Source organism: Oreochromis niloticus, linkage group LG14 (genome assembly GCF_001858045.2).
Source record: "Oreochromis niloticus isolate F11D_XX linkage group LG14, O_niloticus_UMD_NMBU, whole genome shotgun sequence".
Taxonomy (NCBI): Eukaryota; Metazoa; Chordata; class Actinopteri; order Cichliformes; family Cichlidae; genus Oreochromis; species Oreochromis niloticus.
In genome coordinates this window covers 29,203,056-29,223,145 of record NC_031979.2, presented here as the reverse complement: position 1 = coordinate 29,223,145, position 20,090 = coordinate 29,203,056, and the positions used below count along the sequence as shown (strand labels likewise).

At 41.3% G+C, this 20,090-nt stretch overlaps 1 protein-coding gene across 10 annotated transcripts in view; it reads left to right on the top strand.

Moving 5' to 3' along the window:
* robo2 (roundabout, axon guidance receptor, homolog 2 (Drosophila)) overlaps positions 1-20,090 on the top strand; it is a 258,926-nt gene that overhangs the window by 224,595 nt on the left and 14,241 nt on the right. For 5 of the 10 annotated variants that reach the window (XM_019345215.2, XM_019345214.2, XM_005460691.4 and 2 more), the window contains 9 exons: positions 930-1,161; positions 3,966-4,090; positions 4,176-4,347; positions 5,365-5,553; positions 6,442-6,468; positions 9,174-9,216; positions 13,030-13,157; positions 13,936-14,208; positions 15,219-15,344. In XM_019345215.2, the coding sequence (XP_019200760.1) occupies positions 930-1,161; positions 3,966-4,090; positions 4,176-4,347; positions 5,365-5,553; positions 6,442-6,468; positions 9,174-9,216; positions 13,030-13,157; positions 13,936-14,208; positions 15,219-15,344 (1,315 nt within the window). The remainder of the gene's footprint in view (positions 1-929; positions 1,162-3,965; positions 4,091-4,175; positions 4,348-5,364; positions 5,554-6,441; positions 6,469-9,173; positions 9,217-13,029; positions 13,158-13,935; positions 14,209-15,218; positions 15,345-20,090) is intronic. The other 5 variants (XM_019345217.2, XM_019345216.2, XM_019345221.2 and 2 more) reach the window with 3 other exon arrangements.

The following is a 20,090-nucleotide window of genomic DNA, read 5'->3' as shown; positions in this document are numbered from 1 at the left end:
TTGGTGACAAAGGGAGTGCATTTTCAAATTATCCACATTAGCAGTTTTCCTGGTGACATCTTTATTGACCCCTGTGGACTTGTTCGCTAATTTAATGCTAAAGCATTGCTTTATGATTGCAGCATACAGTCAACACAAAACACGGCTGCCTAATCAATCAGTGGCTGGGACCCTTTAAGTAAACAGAGGGGCCCCTCTCAGAAAGCTTTTATATTCCCAAATCATTCCATTAATAAAATTCGTGCACCAAGAACGGAATCCATTTTGCTGATTTACTCAGGCTACACTGGTGAAAAACAGCTGCTTAACATCCCACTTGAAAGCCCTGCTCACTTCTTCTTCTACTGTTAACAAGCCATTACAGTGAGTTATGCACCCGTTCCTCCTCTGCATAAATTCAGCCTTTTCTGTCTCGCTAAATGGGTCCAAGTTTTAGACGAAGGACCCTTTGTGGATTTCAGGGGGCTATTACAATTGCTGTCTCTCCATCTTTTCTGTGGGACATATCTCCTGTTATCATCTCTGTTGTGTATCCTCCTCATGTCCCCAGGGGTATTTGTTGCTGCATGAAAATCTTATATTCACACCACGTCCTAAATGTAGTAGGACTTGCTTTATGGTGCCACTATTTAGCATTTATAATACACATGAGACATTCCTATGTCCTTCATGGAATGCCTTTTTAATGTTGGGGGGACCACTTTGTGGTAGGATCTATGGTATGAGATGATGTCAGAGTGTTAATTGAGAAAAGTGTGGAAGTGCTGGTGATAAAAGCCCTAAAGTGTTATACATGCAGCCCTTTAAGAATTGCAGAAAAACATCAATGCATATTATCTATCAAATGTCCCAAAGTAGCATCTATTAATCTCCTCTGCACAGTTCTCTTTGAAATAAAAAAATAATTGTGCCTTCCTTTACCTCTTTAGGTGGATCGTCAGTCCCAGTTCATCCAGGGTTACAGAGTTCTTTACAGACAGACATCAGGACTGCCATCACCAGGACCATGGCAGACCCAGGATGTGAACGTCCCCTCAGAGAGAAGTGTGATCCTCTCTGGTCTCAAGAAAGGCATAGTTTATGAGATCAAGGTCCGGCCTTATTTCAATGAGTTTCAGGGCATGGACAGTGAATCGAGGACTGCACGGACCACTGAGGAAGGTAAGTAGAAGAACTTGCTGATTATATGTATATTACTGTATGTCAGGAGCAATAAAATCAAACTGTGGCACATCCACTCAAATGATGAGTGACAGGATCCCATAGGCTGCTTTCATGTCAGTTTTTGCTGCAATCTCATTGGCACCCCTCTTTTAAACTGAGAACTGTATGTTGTTTAAACATGCTTCCAGGATATGCTCAACTTTTTGACCTTCCAGCTGTTTTTTTGATTGGTGGTGTTAGTGCCAACCTTCATCTAATCCATCACCCAGCAGCCACAGATCTGAGCTGTGATTGGGCACAGCTCACACTTCCTCCTGTGAAGATGATCTGTCACCTAAAGCTTGATTCATACAGGCTCTGACAAGGCCACAGAGCAATGTGGTACTGTATTATAAACAGGCGCACAGACAGATATGTATTTAGATTAAGTTTATTGTAGTGAACTAAAACTGAGCAAACAGAGTGAAGCTAAATGTAAAATTGTTTTTGGGTTTAGTGCCTGCTAAAAACTACATTGAAATTAATTACAAATTAAAAAAACCTGCAATAACACTGTTTTGCTTTGATGTACACTGGAACAGAAATACAACCACCAACCTTGTTTCAACCTTTTAACCATATAACTTCATACCTACAGCAGCACAAAAAGACAAATACAGACACTTAATACTGGAGGCGAAGCCTGTCTTTCCACTGCATATTCAGGCTGCATGGACAGGAGACAGTTCACATCCTGTTGGGATGACAGGCCCATTTATTTTCCCTTTCTCAAAGGGACCATATCTCCTGTGGTCAGCTAGTGCATTCACTGCAGCAGTCGAATTGCCATCAAGTTATAGCTGTCGCCAACACACACTCTGGCACGAACACACACATACCTTAAAGTCACACATGCCAAGGTACATCTCCCTAAGGTTTCCTAAACCCACATGTCACAGCTATTACCAATGCTGATAATATTCCCTATCTGCATCCAGGTCCTGCACAATCTCAACAACTTTCTGCCATAACTCTGCTGCTGCGCTTGGTCAGAGTTAATGCACTGTCAAACACAGGGCTCTAGGCTCTTCAGAGTCCCTGGGACTACTGAGAAAGTGTGGCTAGACAGATAGAGAAATCCAGTTCAGAGTGTGATTAAAACTTAGGTTGCCCATTAACACAATTAAAGAATCCCCAGAGTACGTCCAGGCAGATTCAGGGTTATAGTATGCTCAGCGCGCCAGTCCTGTGTCCATCTTTGTGGTCTCCCTTTGCCTTTTTCACACATTCTCTCACTCTCCATCTGGACAGCCATATCATGGCTGATAAATGAACTCTGACTGCCATCTGATTCCCACTGCATAATTGTCTAAGAAGTCACCGCAGAGGATCATGTTTTATGCAGAGTAATTCTTATTTAAGGGGAAGGGAAATCAGTAATGTTTGTATAAATGTTCATTTCTAGACTAATGATCTACAGTACATTGATCTCTTGGGAGATCCCACACCCAGTCTTTTCAATAGCTATTGGCTCCTTTTTTGTATGGATGACATGTTTGTATTCCTTCATCATCTAGCACAGCATGCCATGTGCATGCGAGACAGAGGGTCACATTCCTGCCTGCCATACATCACTCTGCTAATGGCTCTATTAGCGCAGCCTCTGAGGCCTCTAATGAAAAATGTGTATTGTTTAGCACAAATATGCATGATAATAAGCTGCTAAATCATTCATAACATTAACTTTGAACGACATTGCTTCTGATGACTGCCGTGCACAAATCCAGCACTTCGTCACCTGAATGTAGTTCGGTGTTGGAGAGCCCAGAGCTTGATGGTTGATCAGATGCTCCCTTGGAAGATTGTTTCTAATCTGGCTAAGGTGTTGGGTTCATCATTGGACCCATTCATCTTCTACCATGCCAGGGCCTTCTGGCTCTCTGGGGGCTGGTGTGGCCAATTGCACTGAGGGATGAGCACAGATTTACAGGGTGACACGTGCCATTTTGGATGGAGGTGAGGTGAGAGAGCGGCAGCACAGGAGTAATTGACCTGTCAGTATTCTGCTGTGGTGCTGCACCCCTGCCAGCCACTGTGGAAATGAGAAAACATTATTTTTAAAACGTTATTTCCAGTTGGGCCAACTGTTATTTATTTTTCCTTTTACCCCTTGTGGGGTCAGAAGATTGTTGCCATCAGAATAACAACAGAGGTTTATGAAAGCTTGGACCTGTCTGGCTGCCTGTGGATTGTGCAGATTTCACTTACATGGGCATCACCCTGAAGCGTCCCTCTGATCCTCACCTACTAGCTTTAGTTTCATCTCGCTGATCGATGGAATCAGTCAATATGTTTACTGAGACTTTGTTTCCTTTTCCTAAAATGTATTTTTTTCATATTTCCTTCTTGTCTGCACTTCATCCTATAAGCTCATTGACCCGTGTGCCACCCTGGTCAATGCTAGAGTCTTAGTGTGACTGCGAGTGCTTGCCTGACTATGCCAGGCCATTTTTCTACAAATCAATATCAGTATTTTCTGTGCAAACCTACCAAGCTGGAAATAAGGATGATATATTAAACCATTGTAAAATATTAAAGACAGGTTATCACAGTATCAGATCTGCTCTGCTTTTTATGTAAATCCCCCTCTAATGAAACATCATGGCAAGCTTCGGTCACCTGGGTCGTCCTTATAGAATATCAGGGCGTACAAAAATATGTGTCTGTGATGTGCATCCTCGTTTCTGTTTTGATTCTCTTTGCCGTAACTGATGGATAGTGTATTTGACTATTGACCAGGATACTTGCACCTCCTCTTTCAGCTCCCAGTGCCCCTCCTCAGCAGGTAACAGTTCTGACCGTTGGAAACCAGAACAGCACTTCCATAAGCATCTCCTGGGACCCCCCGCCACCCGATCACCAGAACGGCATCATCCAAGAGTACAAGGTTGGTCCCAGCACGTCAGCATGGATTCTCATTTAAGTCACACAAAGCGAAAGACATCACTTATTTTTGTCCTTTTCCACTTCAGATCTGGTGTCTTGGGAATGAGACGCGTTTCCATGTTAATAAGACAGTGGATGCAGCCATACGCTCTGTAGTGGTGGGTGGGCTGCAGGTAGGAGTAGTGTACCATGTGGAAGTGGCTGCCAGCACAAGTGCAGGGGTTGGAGTGAAGAGTGAACCCCAGCCTATTATCATTGGTAAGACTGACTGATAGACATCAAATTTCCCTTTCTTTTTTTAATCCTTAGTGAATGATATTCGTGTATCAAATAAAATTTTTGCAATAATAATCTTAGGAATTGAGCAAATATCATTACTTTTTGTCATGAAAGTCTGGGAATTACCAAATGAATGATATTGTTAAAATACTATTATTTTGATATGTGGTCTGACTGGATGTGATTTATGTGGAGCTATGGCAGATTGTGCCTGATTTGACCCATAACTGATGGCTTGGCCCGCAGCATGTTCTTATTTCCCCAGCGTCACTCACATAATCCATCTCCGAGAGCAGAGCCGTGAGCTTACAGTTATGATATGTTGTGTTTGCCTGTCTGTGGACGTGCAAATAGTTGTGTTCATGTGGTTGGTAATGTAAAGAACATGAGCATTTGAGCATCTTTGCACGTGCATATGCAGACATATGTGCGTTGTTATCCTTACAAGTGTACATTTTTTTCTTGTCACTGTATGGGAATGTTAATAGCGTGCGGTTTGCACTTTTCCTACCATGCTGCAAGAGATATCATCAAGCACGCTGGTCAGGCTGAGCTGCAATTGGAGATCAATACAGACCAGGGTCCTCTCATCTCATTTCACAGTGTGTTTTACCAGCTGTGGAGGGAATTGGGGGCTAAACTAAGCAAACAACCTGCTCACCTGGGGGTTTGTTATAAGCTTTTAAGCTTTGTCTTTTTCAGTCTGTAAAATATATTTTACTGCACATCCTTTAGATCGACAGTACGTCCTGCTTCTCTGGTCAATAGTAGCTGAAATGTAACAGACACACTTTCTTTCAGCTTAATCTAGCTAACCTTTATGTTTCTGTAGGTGTGGGAAAAAAGTGAAATATTTCTAAGCTTGTCAGTATTTGTGCATTAACCTTCACCTTGAAAAATCAAATGATACACAACGGCATAAATCTTTATGGTTTTTCTCAGTAACTATCCAGCCAGCATCATATAAGCGCCGCCTTTGTGTTCCTGCACAAACAGGTAAAGAGTTTCGGGACGTGATTATACATGGAAACCGGAACAACAGCATCACAGAGCAGATCACAGATGTGGTGAAACAACCTGCTTTTATCGCCGGTATTGGGGGGGCCTGCTGGGTCATCCTCATGGGCTTCAGCATCTGGCTCTACTGGAGGAGGAAGAAGAGAAAGGGTCTGAGCAACTATGCAGGTTAGATTGATCACACTTTCATGCATTCTGGTGGCTTAACACACTCTTCTAACTTTGAAGTGATTTTCTTCCTCTTTCAAAGCAAGAGTATTTTACCACAACTACATTATCGTTTTTCAGTTTTAATGAGTGCAGTCTTGATGAAATATATCAGAACACTGCGATGAGACTGAGATGGCTACTGTGTTAAAGCTCAAAAAGAAGACAGATGTCAGCATGAATCATTTCCAGAGGGTCACAGTTTTTGACAAAACCACCCACCGTGTTGGTTATTAGCCCAGGGTGATGGAGCTGAGTGGGCAGGCTGGACTCTCTGCTGGTCACTGAAGCTTGGGTTTGTCCAGTTCTCCTCCCACACACTGACCCTGACATCTTACTGAGAGACCCCCTGTCAATACTAGCAACCACCAAGTCCACATAATCTGCCAGGAGTACAAGATTTAATTAGAGAACAGAAAATGGTAATGAACTGACAACTTAGTGTTGTATTCTCTGAGTGGTCTCGCGTTATTTCTTTCCTTTTAAATAAGACTAACGCATATTTATGCAGCCATATTTTCTTATGATGTTTTATGATCAAGTCAAGAAGAGCTACTATATGCTGACTTGGTTAATTTACTCTTCATTTCTGTTTGTTACATTTGTATGTGTGTGTGTGTGTGTGTCTGTTTTATTTTGTTTATGCCACCCTCTTTACACCTCTGTGGCCTCTGAGCTGGCTGCTTTCTGGCTGTCGCTCTGCACACTGGGTGACGTTGTGGTCTCCTATTCTCTGACCCTCAGCACCTCTCAGCTTGACCCAGTTCCTTGTGTGCAGATACCCCCCTAAAGCACTGCTTACCTCTGCAGGCTTTTAACACAAAACTTCTCTGTCTTCTTGTTTTGCAGTTCAGTCCTTCACCTTCACCCCTGCAGGTACTGTTCATTTGTCCCGTCTCCTCCCCCCACCTAAATACAGCTTCATCTCCTGCCCGCTTCTAGTGCATATGTTTGAACTGTCACACTTACGGTCATGGCTAATGCAAATTGAAACCTCATGCTGGTGAACGCAATGTGTGCCATCAGAGAATCAAAAATAGAAGTGAAAAAACATTTCAGTTTGTTATTGGCCATGATCTGGGCCCTGCAAACTTAAACTCTTTTTTTTCCTGCTCAAACCACAACTTTATTCCATGTCGTGTTGTATTTGTGTGTATTTCTATTGAAGCTGTCCGTTTCTGAATGGCAAGTCATTCTGATTTGTGTAGCTTTGTTTGTGGCATTTTTGTGGGGTACGGTCAGACTGTCCATTTCCCTTCTCCTTAAACAGTCATATCCCTCTTTGTTTTCTCTTTTTTCGAGATTGAAATTGTGTTGGAAATAATGCATCTGCTTTCCTTTGATGTCATCTAGTCAGCTGGGTGCCGTTTCCTTTCTGAGTTTTGTGTTCCTTATTTGTGGCGATTCCTCTACTACTGTGACAACATGTTTGCCTTCCTTGAGTAACATTACATTTTTAATGGGCCGATTTCGTGAGTGTATGTTATCATCTTTTAGCTAATTCAGTTTAAGAGGAGTCCAAAGTGTATAAATGATTCATCTGAATAAGAAAAGGAAGAGAAGAGTAGCAGTTGGAAGGTTTAAATATTTAAAATATTATAAAAAATAAACTACAGTTTTTTTTTCCTTCACTAATTAATTACTTTTGTGAAGTATCACAGCATCCCTTGCAGGACATTTGCTTGGAAAACACTCTAAAGAGAGAGCAGGTTTTTTCACAAAGAGTGTTGAGTAGCAAGAACAAACAAGGGCAAACAGAGCATAAATTGGAGGGTGATATTTTGAATGGGAGTCAAAGTGGTGCTGGAGAGTCTTACAGTGCTCTTGTCTGCATTGACAATTAGTTGATGTGTTGAGCATGTCCAGTCTCAGCCCTCTAAAGCTGTCTCCACAGGAGTGGTAAATCACAACTATGTTGAGGCACGCGGCCAGCAAAAATTAGATTTGATGGAATTTTTATATGCTGATTATGCCACTCCCACCCCCACCTCCACCCACGATCAGTGCTTATTAAAGGGGATTAATCTGTATTCATATTGGGAAAAAAAAAAGTCCTTATCTTGAAGACGGAGGCGAGAAGCACAGCCCTGCCGCCATGTCACTCTGGCTAACATAAAAGTATTCCACAGCAGCCCAGAAATGTGCCCGAGCACAGATAGGGACTTCAGAGGCCTTCCCGCTGCACTGCCTCCCCCTCACACCCGCCTGTCAGTCCTCACTCAAACAACTGAGTATTCTTTAATGCAAGTTTGGTGGTGGGGAACAAAGAGAAGCGGCTTTGGATTTCACTGAATAAAGAATGCGGTTTCTGTCTTGAGCTCTCGGAGATCTATTTTATTCTAGCAGACTTGCGATGTTGGCTCTATCTGGGTAAAACAAAGTATTTTAATTCCACCTGCTGGTGTTCACTTGCTTAAACCCTAATGTAGTAAATAAACTTTCAACTCTCCAACATGCATGCTTGACAGAATTTAAATTGTCTCGCTCTCATTTGAAAGCCTGGAATTGTGGTTACGAGAGTGAAAATTGGATTAAGTAAGCTTAGGTAATGTTGGTGATACATTAAAGTGTAGCAGTCTCTCTAATCTGTTGTGGGAGTTTCCTCTGTCTGTCTTCTGTTACTACGTCACCCACAGAAAAGCCCCCTCTTTTGCCCATGCCTAGGCTTGTTGTGGAACCGACTTGAATGAAACAGAAAAAAAGGGGGAATGTTCAGCCTTCTTCTCTCTTTAATCTCCATCTGTGGAACAAATGAGCCAAATTACTAACAGCTTTCCTTTGCTCTCTTAAGTAAACCAGCTCTCTTATTTCCCTCCCTTTTCATTTTTCCCCCCTCATTGGTATGAGGTGGTTTCCAAAACTCTTGCTGCTTTTCTGTGTTTCCTGTGATCCATTGAAGTTCTTACATGCTTAGAACTCTCACTGCTGCTTTGCCATCACAACAGAGATGAAATGGATCCTTCACAGTCGTCTCTCACTTTCGGCCACGCAGTTTTACCAGCCTCCGACTAAGAGCGCCCTTGTTATCTGTAGATCGCTGTAATGAAACAGGCCACATGCATACCTTCTGGGGAGCCCTGCCAGCCAAAAAGCATCAGCAGCTCAGCCTCTACTCTTGTAGATAGAAAACTCTGTGTGATTAATGAAGCCTCTGCCATTTCTAATCTTTTTTTTTTTTTTTTGGTTTGAGATTTAATCACAAATCTGATAATAACACAGCAGCAAAATAAAAAAAAATGAAATGAGTTTTCCCTCTCATCAGGCATCTTGTCCTTGAGGAACACATGACGTCTCCACTTATGCAAAGCAAAGCAATATGCAGTCCTCTTCATAGCTGTTAAAAAAAGAGAAAGACATTGGATGCAGACGGACATCTGCACCCCTTTGTGAATCCATCAACTATCATGTCGTGCATGAAAAAGATGAATACATAGCTATTGAAGCACAAGAGCAAAATGGGCAATACTAAAAAGACAATATTTCTTTCCTTTCTTATGGAAACAAACCCTGGTTTGCTTTATGTTATACCTGAAAAACTTAATATCTGGTATTTTTTTTCCCTTTTTCTTTCTTCTCTTTAGTGACATTCCAGAGAGTTGATGGGGGGCTGATGAGCAATGGAAGGTGAGTATCGCATGAAACTGAATCTGAAACGCATTCTACACATTTGTGTGCAGTCTCATCTAAAATGAGTAAAAAAAATCCTTATGTTATAATTATTTACTTCCCTATGTCATTGGCTTTACTCAGCCTTTCCTCCATAGTTATGCATGAAGTCCTCAGCAAGCTGCTTTTGATCCCAGCACTTCTAAATGTCTAATAGATTGATTGATAACCGATACCTGTTGTGTGCCTACCATGCAAACACGCATAGAAATATACATTTCAACCACATCTCCATTCATGCATCGGTAGATGAACTCATAAATCTCCTCAACGGAATTAACAGAAACAATTTAAGCATAGAGTGCTTTTATTTTGTCATTTATCTTCCGCTGCTGGCTACAGGCAACCCCGAAGCCCTCTGGAGTGATAAATTTGCCTGTCACCTTGCGTGGGCGGCTGGGATCTGAGCACATGTAATAATGTAAAAATAATTACCCAGGGGAGAGGTGTGTGGAGGTACCCCTCTTGCACCCCCATACAGCCTGCTCCATTTCACTCTGTGTTAGAGGGGCTATGGTGAATAGGGCACATCTCAATGACACCAGTTACAGAGCCTTTGTAGGTATTCAAGAGACTCCCTGGAGAATCCCAGGCTTCTGTCTATCTACTGCTTATCACACCTGACTAGGTAGAATCTCCAGATCTCAAACACTCAGTGAGAGTCTGCAACTAAAACTGACCCTGAGTGTATCTGGGCTTTTGGGAATGTGTCTGCTCTGCAGTCTGGTTTCAGCAATTTTTTTTTATATTTATGCTTTTTTTTTTTCCAAATTTTCCCATTTTCTGTGCATACAACTGGATGCTACTGTGGACAATTTTGTTTGTATTGTTCTGTCAGCTGCCAGCAATCTCTTAATGAATTAGCCACGCCACTTGCCATGCCGTTTCTCATCTACTTTCCGCTGAAGTATTTTTCCTTCAATTTTCCACATAAGTGGTTCTGATTCTCACTCCAGCGAATGGGATTTGAAATGTCTGTATTTTTGCTGCTCTATATTTGTCATATCTTTAGTCAGAAGCAGTGACTTCCATAATTTTCACAACACTGGGATGCAGTCTGGAGCCCTCGCACAAGCCTCTGATCCATTAGTCACTCTATTGTCATCAAATCCCAGATGTTGCTACTTCCCCATCTGCCCTGAGAGTGAAAATGTGGAACAGAATATCTTGGGGAAAAAGTGTTCATGTGTTGCCTGAGATGTTTATTGCATTAATTAGACAATAGCAAATTAAACCACGTCTGTTTCTAGTTTCTCATTGGCTCCTGCCAAATTGCTCTGACTGAACAATTACACTTAATCGATCACAAAATAAATGATTCATGGAAGATGAATAGGCTGCAGATTGGTAGACCTGGACCATTTGACTTTGGCTGCTCAGCTGAAATTGATAAAAGCTGATAAGGGTTCATTTCTTATCCCCCTGCCAATAAGGAGATGGTAATTAGAAGGTAGTAATAACTTCCTATCTCAGCGCTGATCAATATTTTAGCACAGCAGATTTACTCCGATCGGCAGGGAGCATGGGATGCGCACCGCAGTGAACAGGTTTCACTGACACTGTTGCTATGGAGATTCCTTCACATCCCGGAATACTAAACGACAACATGTTCTCTCAGAGTTAATCTAGAAAGTAATCTGTGTTTCCCCTTGTGCTAAGTGTTAGCTAATGTCTAGACTTTTAATCCAAGTTCTATTCACTTGTCTGTGGGACCATAAACGCTTGATTTATGAAGTTGCTTTGGAATTAATCTCTCTCACTTGGCTTATTTATGGGAAGCTCCGTGTCAGGCATCTTAGGCAGTATTTATGGTTTCCTTCCTCCTCATCACAAGTAACTGAAATATCTAACAAGAAGAAGAAATGCTCCAAATCAAATTTCTCCTGCCAAGGTTGCCATCCATTCTAGGTTAGGCATGGATTAAGAGTTAGGTGTCAACTTTTCATTAAACGTATGACCCTGTGTCTGTCCTCCAGCCCTTCTCCATTACCCCACTATTGGAATACACACATGCACACACTCACATACACATATAGCGAGTCCGTGGCAGAAATCAGTCTTATTCTAATTATCCTTAGAAGAAATGCTGCTTTGTGATGAATACAAGGACGATGCAGCCATTTCCTCTGTCAGCTCCTTGTCTTTCAAATGGTCTTCCTCAAGTGGGCTGGGGGAGGACATGCTGGAGCACAAGCCTATAGCTGCGTGCATTTCCGCGCTATTACTGGAGTCAACAAAATAAACAATGTCTGTTCTTTTTCAGCTGTTTGTAGTTTTGCCCCAAAACAGGTGAAAAATAAGGTTAGAGAAAGAGAGTGTGGCGAGAGAAAATAATGGTGATGGAGTAACAAGACAGCCAGAAACAGAGGTAGAAGGACGAGATGGCTTGGAAGATGTATTACCCTATAAAAGTGCATGTGTCTGATGCACAGCCATCAATTTGAATGACTTGTCTCCCCCGAGGGCCTGTTTTGGCATTCAGGAACCACAACGAGGGCTCTTAGCTTGCCAGGGCTGCAGTTCATTTGGACTCCCCCCACTGTGGAAACAGCATCTTCTCATTAGAACTTGTGGCTTAGGAGAGAGTGACTGCAGCAATGCCATTACCTGCCCTTGTCCTCAGGGCCTGACTCGCGCGCAGTCCCTGAGAGCCAACACATCACCCCTCTGGAGCTAAGGCAAAAAAAAAAAATCCCATCAGGCAGCTTGACTGGTAACTACTGTGTTACACAGCTTCTCAGAGCGCACACATATCTGCAGTCTGCTGCTAACTGAGGGGTCTGCAGTATATACTGAATATACCGGCTGAGGATCATTTGTCTAACGAGGTACACTAGTGATTACGCAGTTAGAAATTTTGTTTTGCATTTTAATCAGTTTCACAAGTGGCAAGTGGTGTGGCAGTGAATTGAAAACAAAGGCATTTAACGGCATCTTTCATTCTCATTTTACTCCATCTGTGTTCCTCATGGTAACGAGCCTTAGACGTGATTGTACAGTAAAGTGGCCCTAATGGCCTCCCAGCAGTCACCCGTGACAGGTTAAAGTCGTGATGACTGCTTTTATAGCTCTCACCCCTCAAGAGGGACACAACACCTGTTAAATGGACCTGCCCTCTCCCTTAGACAGACATCCCACAAGCCGGTTCCAGGGCCGAGGTCTCACTCCCTATCAAATAAGATTTAGACTGTCTGGACATCACCACAAGGGGTTGATGGGAAAACACAGCAGAAGGGGCAAGACATTAATGAATTAGGAAATATATACATGTGGGTGTCAGCATGTACTGCTGCACTTTTATGCAAAGCGCAAATGCATGCATTAGTCTGCCCACGGTGTGCTTTTGCATTAATAACTCGGAAAATGTGACAAAGGCTCAGCAGGAACAGAAATTAAAGGGCCTGGAGGAATTCCAACTTTGCGGGAGAAGAAATGTATCTATATAGCGTTTCCCCCCCATACTGAAGACTTGTTTCATCAGTTTCAGAGGTTTATGGAAAGCTTATCTCCCACAAACACACTTGCGTGTGCACAGTAACATTTAAACATGTGTTTTAATTTTTTTGATGTCTTCACAATTTCTTGCTGTTGATTGCTGTCATATTTTCTGTATGTGTCTGTTCCAGTAACATAATAAAGAATTAAACAGGGTATAATGTGTAATTGGGGATAATCTTGTATGAAACCAAACAAAACAAAAAAACCCTTTTGTAGTAATATAGTTTTATGGCCTGTATCTAATCTGTTGTTTGATCCTTTGTTTCCACTTAGCCGCCCAGGCTTGCTAAATGCCAGTGATCCAGGCTACCCCTGGTTAGCAGACTCTTGGCCAGCGACCAGCCTGCCTGTCAACAGCAGCTCCGGGGGACCAAATGACCTGAGTAACTTTGGTCGAGGAGGTGAGCGCCCCGGTGCTTTCCCACTTGCTTTGAGAAAAAAGACCATGAGAGATGAAAGATGACTGCTCTGCCTTCCTCTCTGTGACGCACATATATGCATTCAGGATGTATACATGCATGTACATTACATTTGTGTCTGGATATATATTTATCACACCAGAGGACAGCTACAGCATTAACAGCAGGGGCTTCACTGTCACCAGGCTGAGCGATGGCATATAGTCCAGCCTGGTGTCAAAGCCCATACCTCAGAGCAAGAGAATGAGAGAGGAGAGACGGGCAGAGGAGCAGGGGGTGGATGGCTGTTTGAAAGGATGGTGTTGAGCAGCCAGTCGTGAAGGACAGGCACAGCTTGACTGGCGCAGATGCGGACACTTCCGCCATGGCTTTACATCATCTCCCCTTCACTGGGCATGCAAACCATGCACTACGGAGAGAGAAGCTGCCTGCTCTCCTCCTAGCTCTCCCTCTTTGACTCTGTTAGTACACACACATGCAGAGCAGCAACATTATGCCTAATGTGTAGGAACAGAGAGGGAACCTAGTGAGATATCCAGAGGATATGTGGAAGGAGAACAGGAATGTCTTAATGCTACAGTAGAATTTATTTTCAACAAATATATTTGTTAAAATGTGCAACTGATGGCAAGATATACCATAGATATTGCAATATTTTTGCTTTTTTCTCATTTTCTTTTGTCAGTAATGCAGAGCTACAGGTGAGGTGGGCTTTTTTAAAAGGAAGCCTATCATGTAATCTCTCTATACTCTTACCCAGATCTCCCCACTGGACAAGGGGATAAGACGGGCACCATGCTCTCGGATGGAGCCATCTACAGCAGTATAGACTTTACCACAAAAACCAACTACAACAGCCCTGGCCAAACATCCCAGGCCACTCCCTATGCCACCACTCAGATTCTCCACTCCAGCAGCATCCATGAGCTGGCTGTGGACCTGCCTGAGGCCCAGTGGAAGGCCTCGTTGCAGGCCAAGCAGGAGATGGCCAACCTGGGCTACTCCCTGCCCGACAAAAACTCCTGCAACAACAGTAAGTTGCGAAAGTAAATGCAGTCTGTAGGGATTTGTGTGTATGTGGGAGGCTCACCAAGGGGTTTTTTTGTTTGTTTGTTTGCTTGTGTTGGGTTTTTTTTTATAGAGTATGATAATATGTCAGCCTGAGCTATTGTTCCAGTGACATTAAACTGAAAGCCAGATTACAAGCCACAGGTTTACAGTTGTAACAAGACAGCCTGTTGGTATTGAAACTTTTCCCTCAAAAGTCGTGGAGGTCTTTGTTGCGCCACTGTGGTGGAAGAGGTTGTCTTAAAAAGAGCGGTTTCTACCTCAGCAGACATCATCTTGGTTTTTCTCCAAGGCTGAATAAACATCTCACAAAGGAATACTGCACTTAAGCGATCCATCTATTTACCCGCTGAGTTTTCTTGACGGTACCGCAGCTCCTTCAGTTTCAAAGTAATTGGCAATCCATTTTAGCTTGACTAATATTTAAGAAAATAATCCAAATTAATTACTTGGATTTGATGCAGGATTTTTCAAGGCCGAATGGAGTTTGATAGTTTACACGTAATGAGTGTTCTTCGGCTTTATTCTAATACATATTTATGATCTGGTGATTTTCCAACAGTCTAAAATAGATTAATTATAGTTTTTACACATTGCAGTGACTCTTTCAAAATGTTTTGTAATTCTCCCTGAAATTATTTCAAGAAGTATGATCAAACATGATTATGTGTGATTATACCACTCTGAAGCAGGACAAATAGTGAAATAAAATCTCTACCACTGAGTCATTCATCCCCGTTTATGAATCGAGAGGAGTATTGTGAAAGCTTAGCTTCATGTTTATCAAATCAACAACAAATCAGATTTGTCTGTTGCATACGAATCAAATAGTGTTAAATAATTCAGCTTTTTGAACATATGAATCCTGATTTTATCCTGCTTGCTTGGTGCTCTAACTGCATGTTTGCATGTGCTTGTGCTAACTGCCAATCACCTGATGCCACTGTGATTTTTGCCCTTTAACCCCCACTGTAGCCCTCCTATTCATTCCTGACTACCGATTGGCCGAAGGATTGTCTAATAGAATACCACACAACCAATCACAAGATTTCAGCACCACCAGCTCTCACAACAGCTCAGAGCGAAGCGGCAGTCTCTCAGGTTGGTTTACGCAGCAGAGAATTAAGCAGACTGGGACACGCTGCTCCCCAGCCAACTTTATGATCGACTGATGTCTTAATTGCTTTATTTATCTGTTATTTGCATGTACAAACTTGATATCAAAAACATTTTTTAATAACACAATTCCCTCACCATCACCAGTGACACTTTGCTCACACAGCTCTCCCTGCTTCTAATTGATCACATATGAATGGTATGGTGTTATTTTTGTTATGGGGGTTCTGAGCACAACTACTGCTGAATGTAAAGATGGATGTGAGTTGAAAAGTCTTTCAAAGCATAAGGAAATAGGAAACTTTAGTCAAAAGAAAGAACAGTAATATAATCAACTGACAAATTATGGCTGCAATTGCTAAGGCTGGGTTCATGCCATTACTGCTGGTCTTTGGGAAAGCTTTGTCTCTCACTGTGTGAGTGAGCAGACGGGAGTAGGGGCAGAGGGAGTCTTCCAGACAGAGTGGACTATATACACACACAGACACCATTAGAGATGCTTGGCTGGGTAAAGTGGCAAAAATACCTCCCTTTTTCCCTCTTCCTCTAATGGTGGCCGACTACACTAAAACCCATGTTCAGAGAATTACAATGTCATTTATAGGACACCAGGGCATCCCTCTGCCTGTCTCCCTTCCACTCTCCTCTTTTATCTAGTTACAAGCCACTGCTTTAACTGGTCTCTAATTCAATGCTGAGGCACACTGTGGGTTGAAGAGAAGGATGTGAAGTGGTCATGCCTTACAGGCAAATTCCTCCTATAGAACCACAGGTGACTTATGTCCCTGTTTGGGCTTGGCACATAGTAGTATAATTTCATAAGATGAAAAGAAATAATTAAACACATAAATTTCTGCTTACACTAAACAAACAGAGTGTGCAAATATGCTCTAAAGCAACATTTTGCAATAATTTCGGAAAATATATCTAGACGTAGATGAGAAGATTGATGCAAAGTAATAAAATCCACACAGCAATTAGTCACTCATTAAACCACAAACTGTTGTTCTTTTTCAGTTTTTCTACCTATTAAAGAAACGGGAAATATTGTGTCAAATAATTAACTTTCCATATGCTAATAGACAGATTTTCTCATATATTCAGAGCTTTCTTTACTCTAGGCAAGCTATTGTCTCCTGGCATATGTTTACAGTTACGGTAGACAGATTTAGATAATCTGTTTACCTAATCTCAGCAAATATTTGCATATTAATGCGCAGAGTCTGTGGGCAAGGGGCAAGAAGCTTTCTGGTTTCCACTTGAAGTCTGTTTGTATTCTGTGACCAATATGTCCTCATTTGAGAAGGAAAGTACAAAAAAGAAAAAGAGTGCATTCACCAAAAAATAATTTTAAACCATCAGCTCTTATGTAAACCTTTTTTTTTTTCTTTATCAGCTTTTTAATGGTATCTAAATTTGTAAACGATGGCCAGCAGCTTGAACAGGAAGACTTGGCTAAGATATCCGCTGGCTACACCCGAAGTCCTTAAAGTGCATATTGGAGCCCCAGAGGTTAAGTCTGAAGACAATACCAGACAGATATCCAAATCATTTCTACTTCTATCCGATGGCTTGAAAGTAAATACAAATAATTAAATCATTAAGAATTAATAAGACGGCAAAAATTAAATTTAAATTAAATTAAAAGACAGCAGAGGTCTTTTGTGTCTTATGTGGATTATTTAAAACAAAAATGTTTTAAGAATTCTCCTCATTAAGAATCTTTCAGTTATTTTTAAATAGATGTCTCTTTTTTCATATTGTCTAGTATATACGCAATATAATGTGCAGTGAAATAATCATGCTTACCAATATTAATGATGCTTTAAAAGTAAATTAATCAATAACAGATATTCTGTGAGGTGAAACTTGATGGGATTTTGAATCAGCACATGCTAAGCTTTGATTCAGACTTCAACCAAAGTAAACTCAACATATGAGGGGAGGGGGGCAGCTGGAGTTTCTGTGCTTTGCTCTCTCTCTAAGGACATGGAGGGAATAATGAATGTCAGGTCTGAAGGAGGAGAGAGCGGGATAAAAAGAAACCGAAATAGAGCAGCTTTCATGACAGCATGGATCTCCACTGGGACATGAAGCTGCTCATTAAAACCTTTCTTAGTGTAGGGGAGAGGAGGTAACTGGTGTTTTCTGTAGTAGTTAGAGACCCCAAAGACACCTTGTTCTCTTCCTACACTCTCACCCATCCTGTGAAGCTGCAAAGTCTGTGATTACGTGAAGTCCATGGTTGTGCGTTACCTGTTGTGCTCCTGAACTCTCTGTTGTTGCATCTCCATTCATTATGTAACATGTTGCCTTTATTTCTTTTTAACCTAAACTAAATATGATGATACAAGACTTTCAGTTATATATTTTCCCCACTCATGAGTTGTATTTGGCTGTATAGTCTTTCTCGAGTCTCTCTGTGGCTTTTCCCCTCAGCACTAAGGCACCCAATGAAAACAAAGCAAGCTCAAGGCTATGCAGCCCTACAGTTATAGAATGGGAGTGCCCAAACCCTAGGTATAAATACCCAGAGCTCCATCTATATTTAGTATCACTTCCCCTTTGAAGAGAGGCCCAGTTTTGTCAGAGGAGATGAGTGCGCTGTGTAATTCTTGTATAGCTTCTAGCCACAGCTTCTCTCTATATTTTTCATATTTGGGTTGAGCTGTTGCAATTCCAGCGCCAGACCATCCTTCCCTGGAAGAGGCTCATTTACAATATTGATGGCTGGTCTTGTGTAGAGGGACTAAGGATGACTGAACAATCACGTCAGCTCACCATTTATTGGTAAAAGTCAAGCGTCGCCCAGAGGTACGATTAGGAAACCCAATTACTTTCAGACTATACTTACACTGTGGTGCCACCTGCCTTGGGCTTACAGTTGTTTCTTTTATTACTTCCATTCTTTATTAATCTTATTCTGACACTTCTTCTATATTTTCATTTTTACATTTTTCTCTCCAGTGCCAGTATTATTACTTGTTTTGGGTTTTTTGTTTTTTTTTACCATGCTCACCTATCATTAAAGTGTTTTTGTCATTCTTGCAGGTAAGTCTTAATAGCAGAAAAATCTATACTTTTTGGATTAAAAACCAACTGCCCACTGTTTCTGATTTTCCTGCTGTCTGGTTTTCATAAAAAGAGATGGTCGAGATGTACTCTGTTGCTTCTGTAAATGTCTTTTGATGACAATAAGATATTTTTTTTTACCATGTCTGAGCCAAGTTACTTCATTACATTACATTAGCATGCATGATGTTACATTGCATAAGATGCCATATTGGCAGCTTTTGGGGCCAGTGGAAAAAGTGATTACAGGCCTTTGGCAGCAAAGGCTAACCAACAGATGACAAAAACAAATGCGTTTAGCAGAGATTCCCAAAAATAGCTTTCAGTAGTCTGGGAGGGTGGTGATGTCAGGCTGAGGTTATTTTATGGATTGCAAGGTGTTTACTTGTAGGAAGAGCCTGACATAATCCACAGAAGGTTCCAGTCCCCTTGCCCATGCACAATCTAACATTCAAATACTAATATTAATTCCCACATATTGGTTGTGCTACAGGGTTGTAAAACTTGGACATATGGACGGTGAACCTTCTGATGAACAGACATTAAAATTTTATTTTCTCAGAATAATAAGTAATACTAACCACCAATAATGTTAGAAAAACATATTTACTGTGACTATTAAGTATATTTTCATTTTCATTTATTTAAAAACAGTGTCCAAGTCAAAATACGGTACAGAACATCATGAAGCATAATTTCATTTCATGGATCTTAAGATGTTTTGGCCATTAAGCAAATTTAACATGCATGATGGGGTAAATGTGCAGAAGACCCACAGTATAATGCAGTTTAGTATCTGCTATAATCTCAATATCATACACGTGGAATTATCATGTTTCTTAAAAAGTGTCTGCAAAACCTGAAAAAGTAGGATTCATGGCAAAGCTGTTGAATTGCCCCTAATGAAGTGGTAGATATAAGATACATTACACATATATAAGTAAATAATTATTATAAAAAATAGATTAAAAAAAATATTCAAATAGCCATAAAAAAACAGGAAATCTTTTTCCAGGATAAATTTTTGGTGGTTTTGTTTTCAAGATTTGAAGTCAAATATCTTTTAAAGAAAAAAATAAATAAACAAATAAAGGTTTCTTCCACAGTGACCAAATCATATAAAACTTGGTATTGAACTGGCTGGCAGATTTATAAAGATGGATGGGACCAGGTAGAATCTGGTGTTGGAGGGATATGAGTGGAAATAGATGGGGTTAGCGGCTCTCCGGTGTAATAAAAGAAATGAAAGTAGTAATAGACTCTCAGTGAATTCCATTAGGGACACATCGACACTACACAAGCCATTCATTATGATGATGCTGTGGAGTGAGATATTTCATTGTGGAACCCAATGCCCGGTGTGAAAGGGGACGCTGAGGGATGGGTGGAGCACAAAGGTCTGCCTCAGCCTCGTTTACTGCAGTTCTCTTCTGTTTCTATGGAGATTTGAGGCTTTTCAGCCAATCAATCAATGAAAGCATGCTTTTCATCAGGCAACCTTGAGGTTTTCTATGGAAGCACTGATAGGCAGGAGCGCATTGAAATCTTGTGTTTGAAAATGTGTACGACTTTCCAAGGCTGTGTTGAAACAGTCCAAATGGATTTGTAAACCAAGTAGTGTGTTTAGAATAAATTGAGTTTATTTATAATAGACATTTG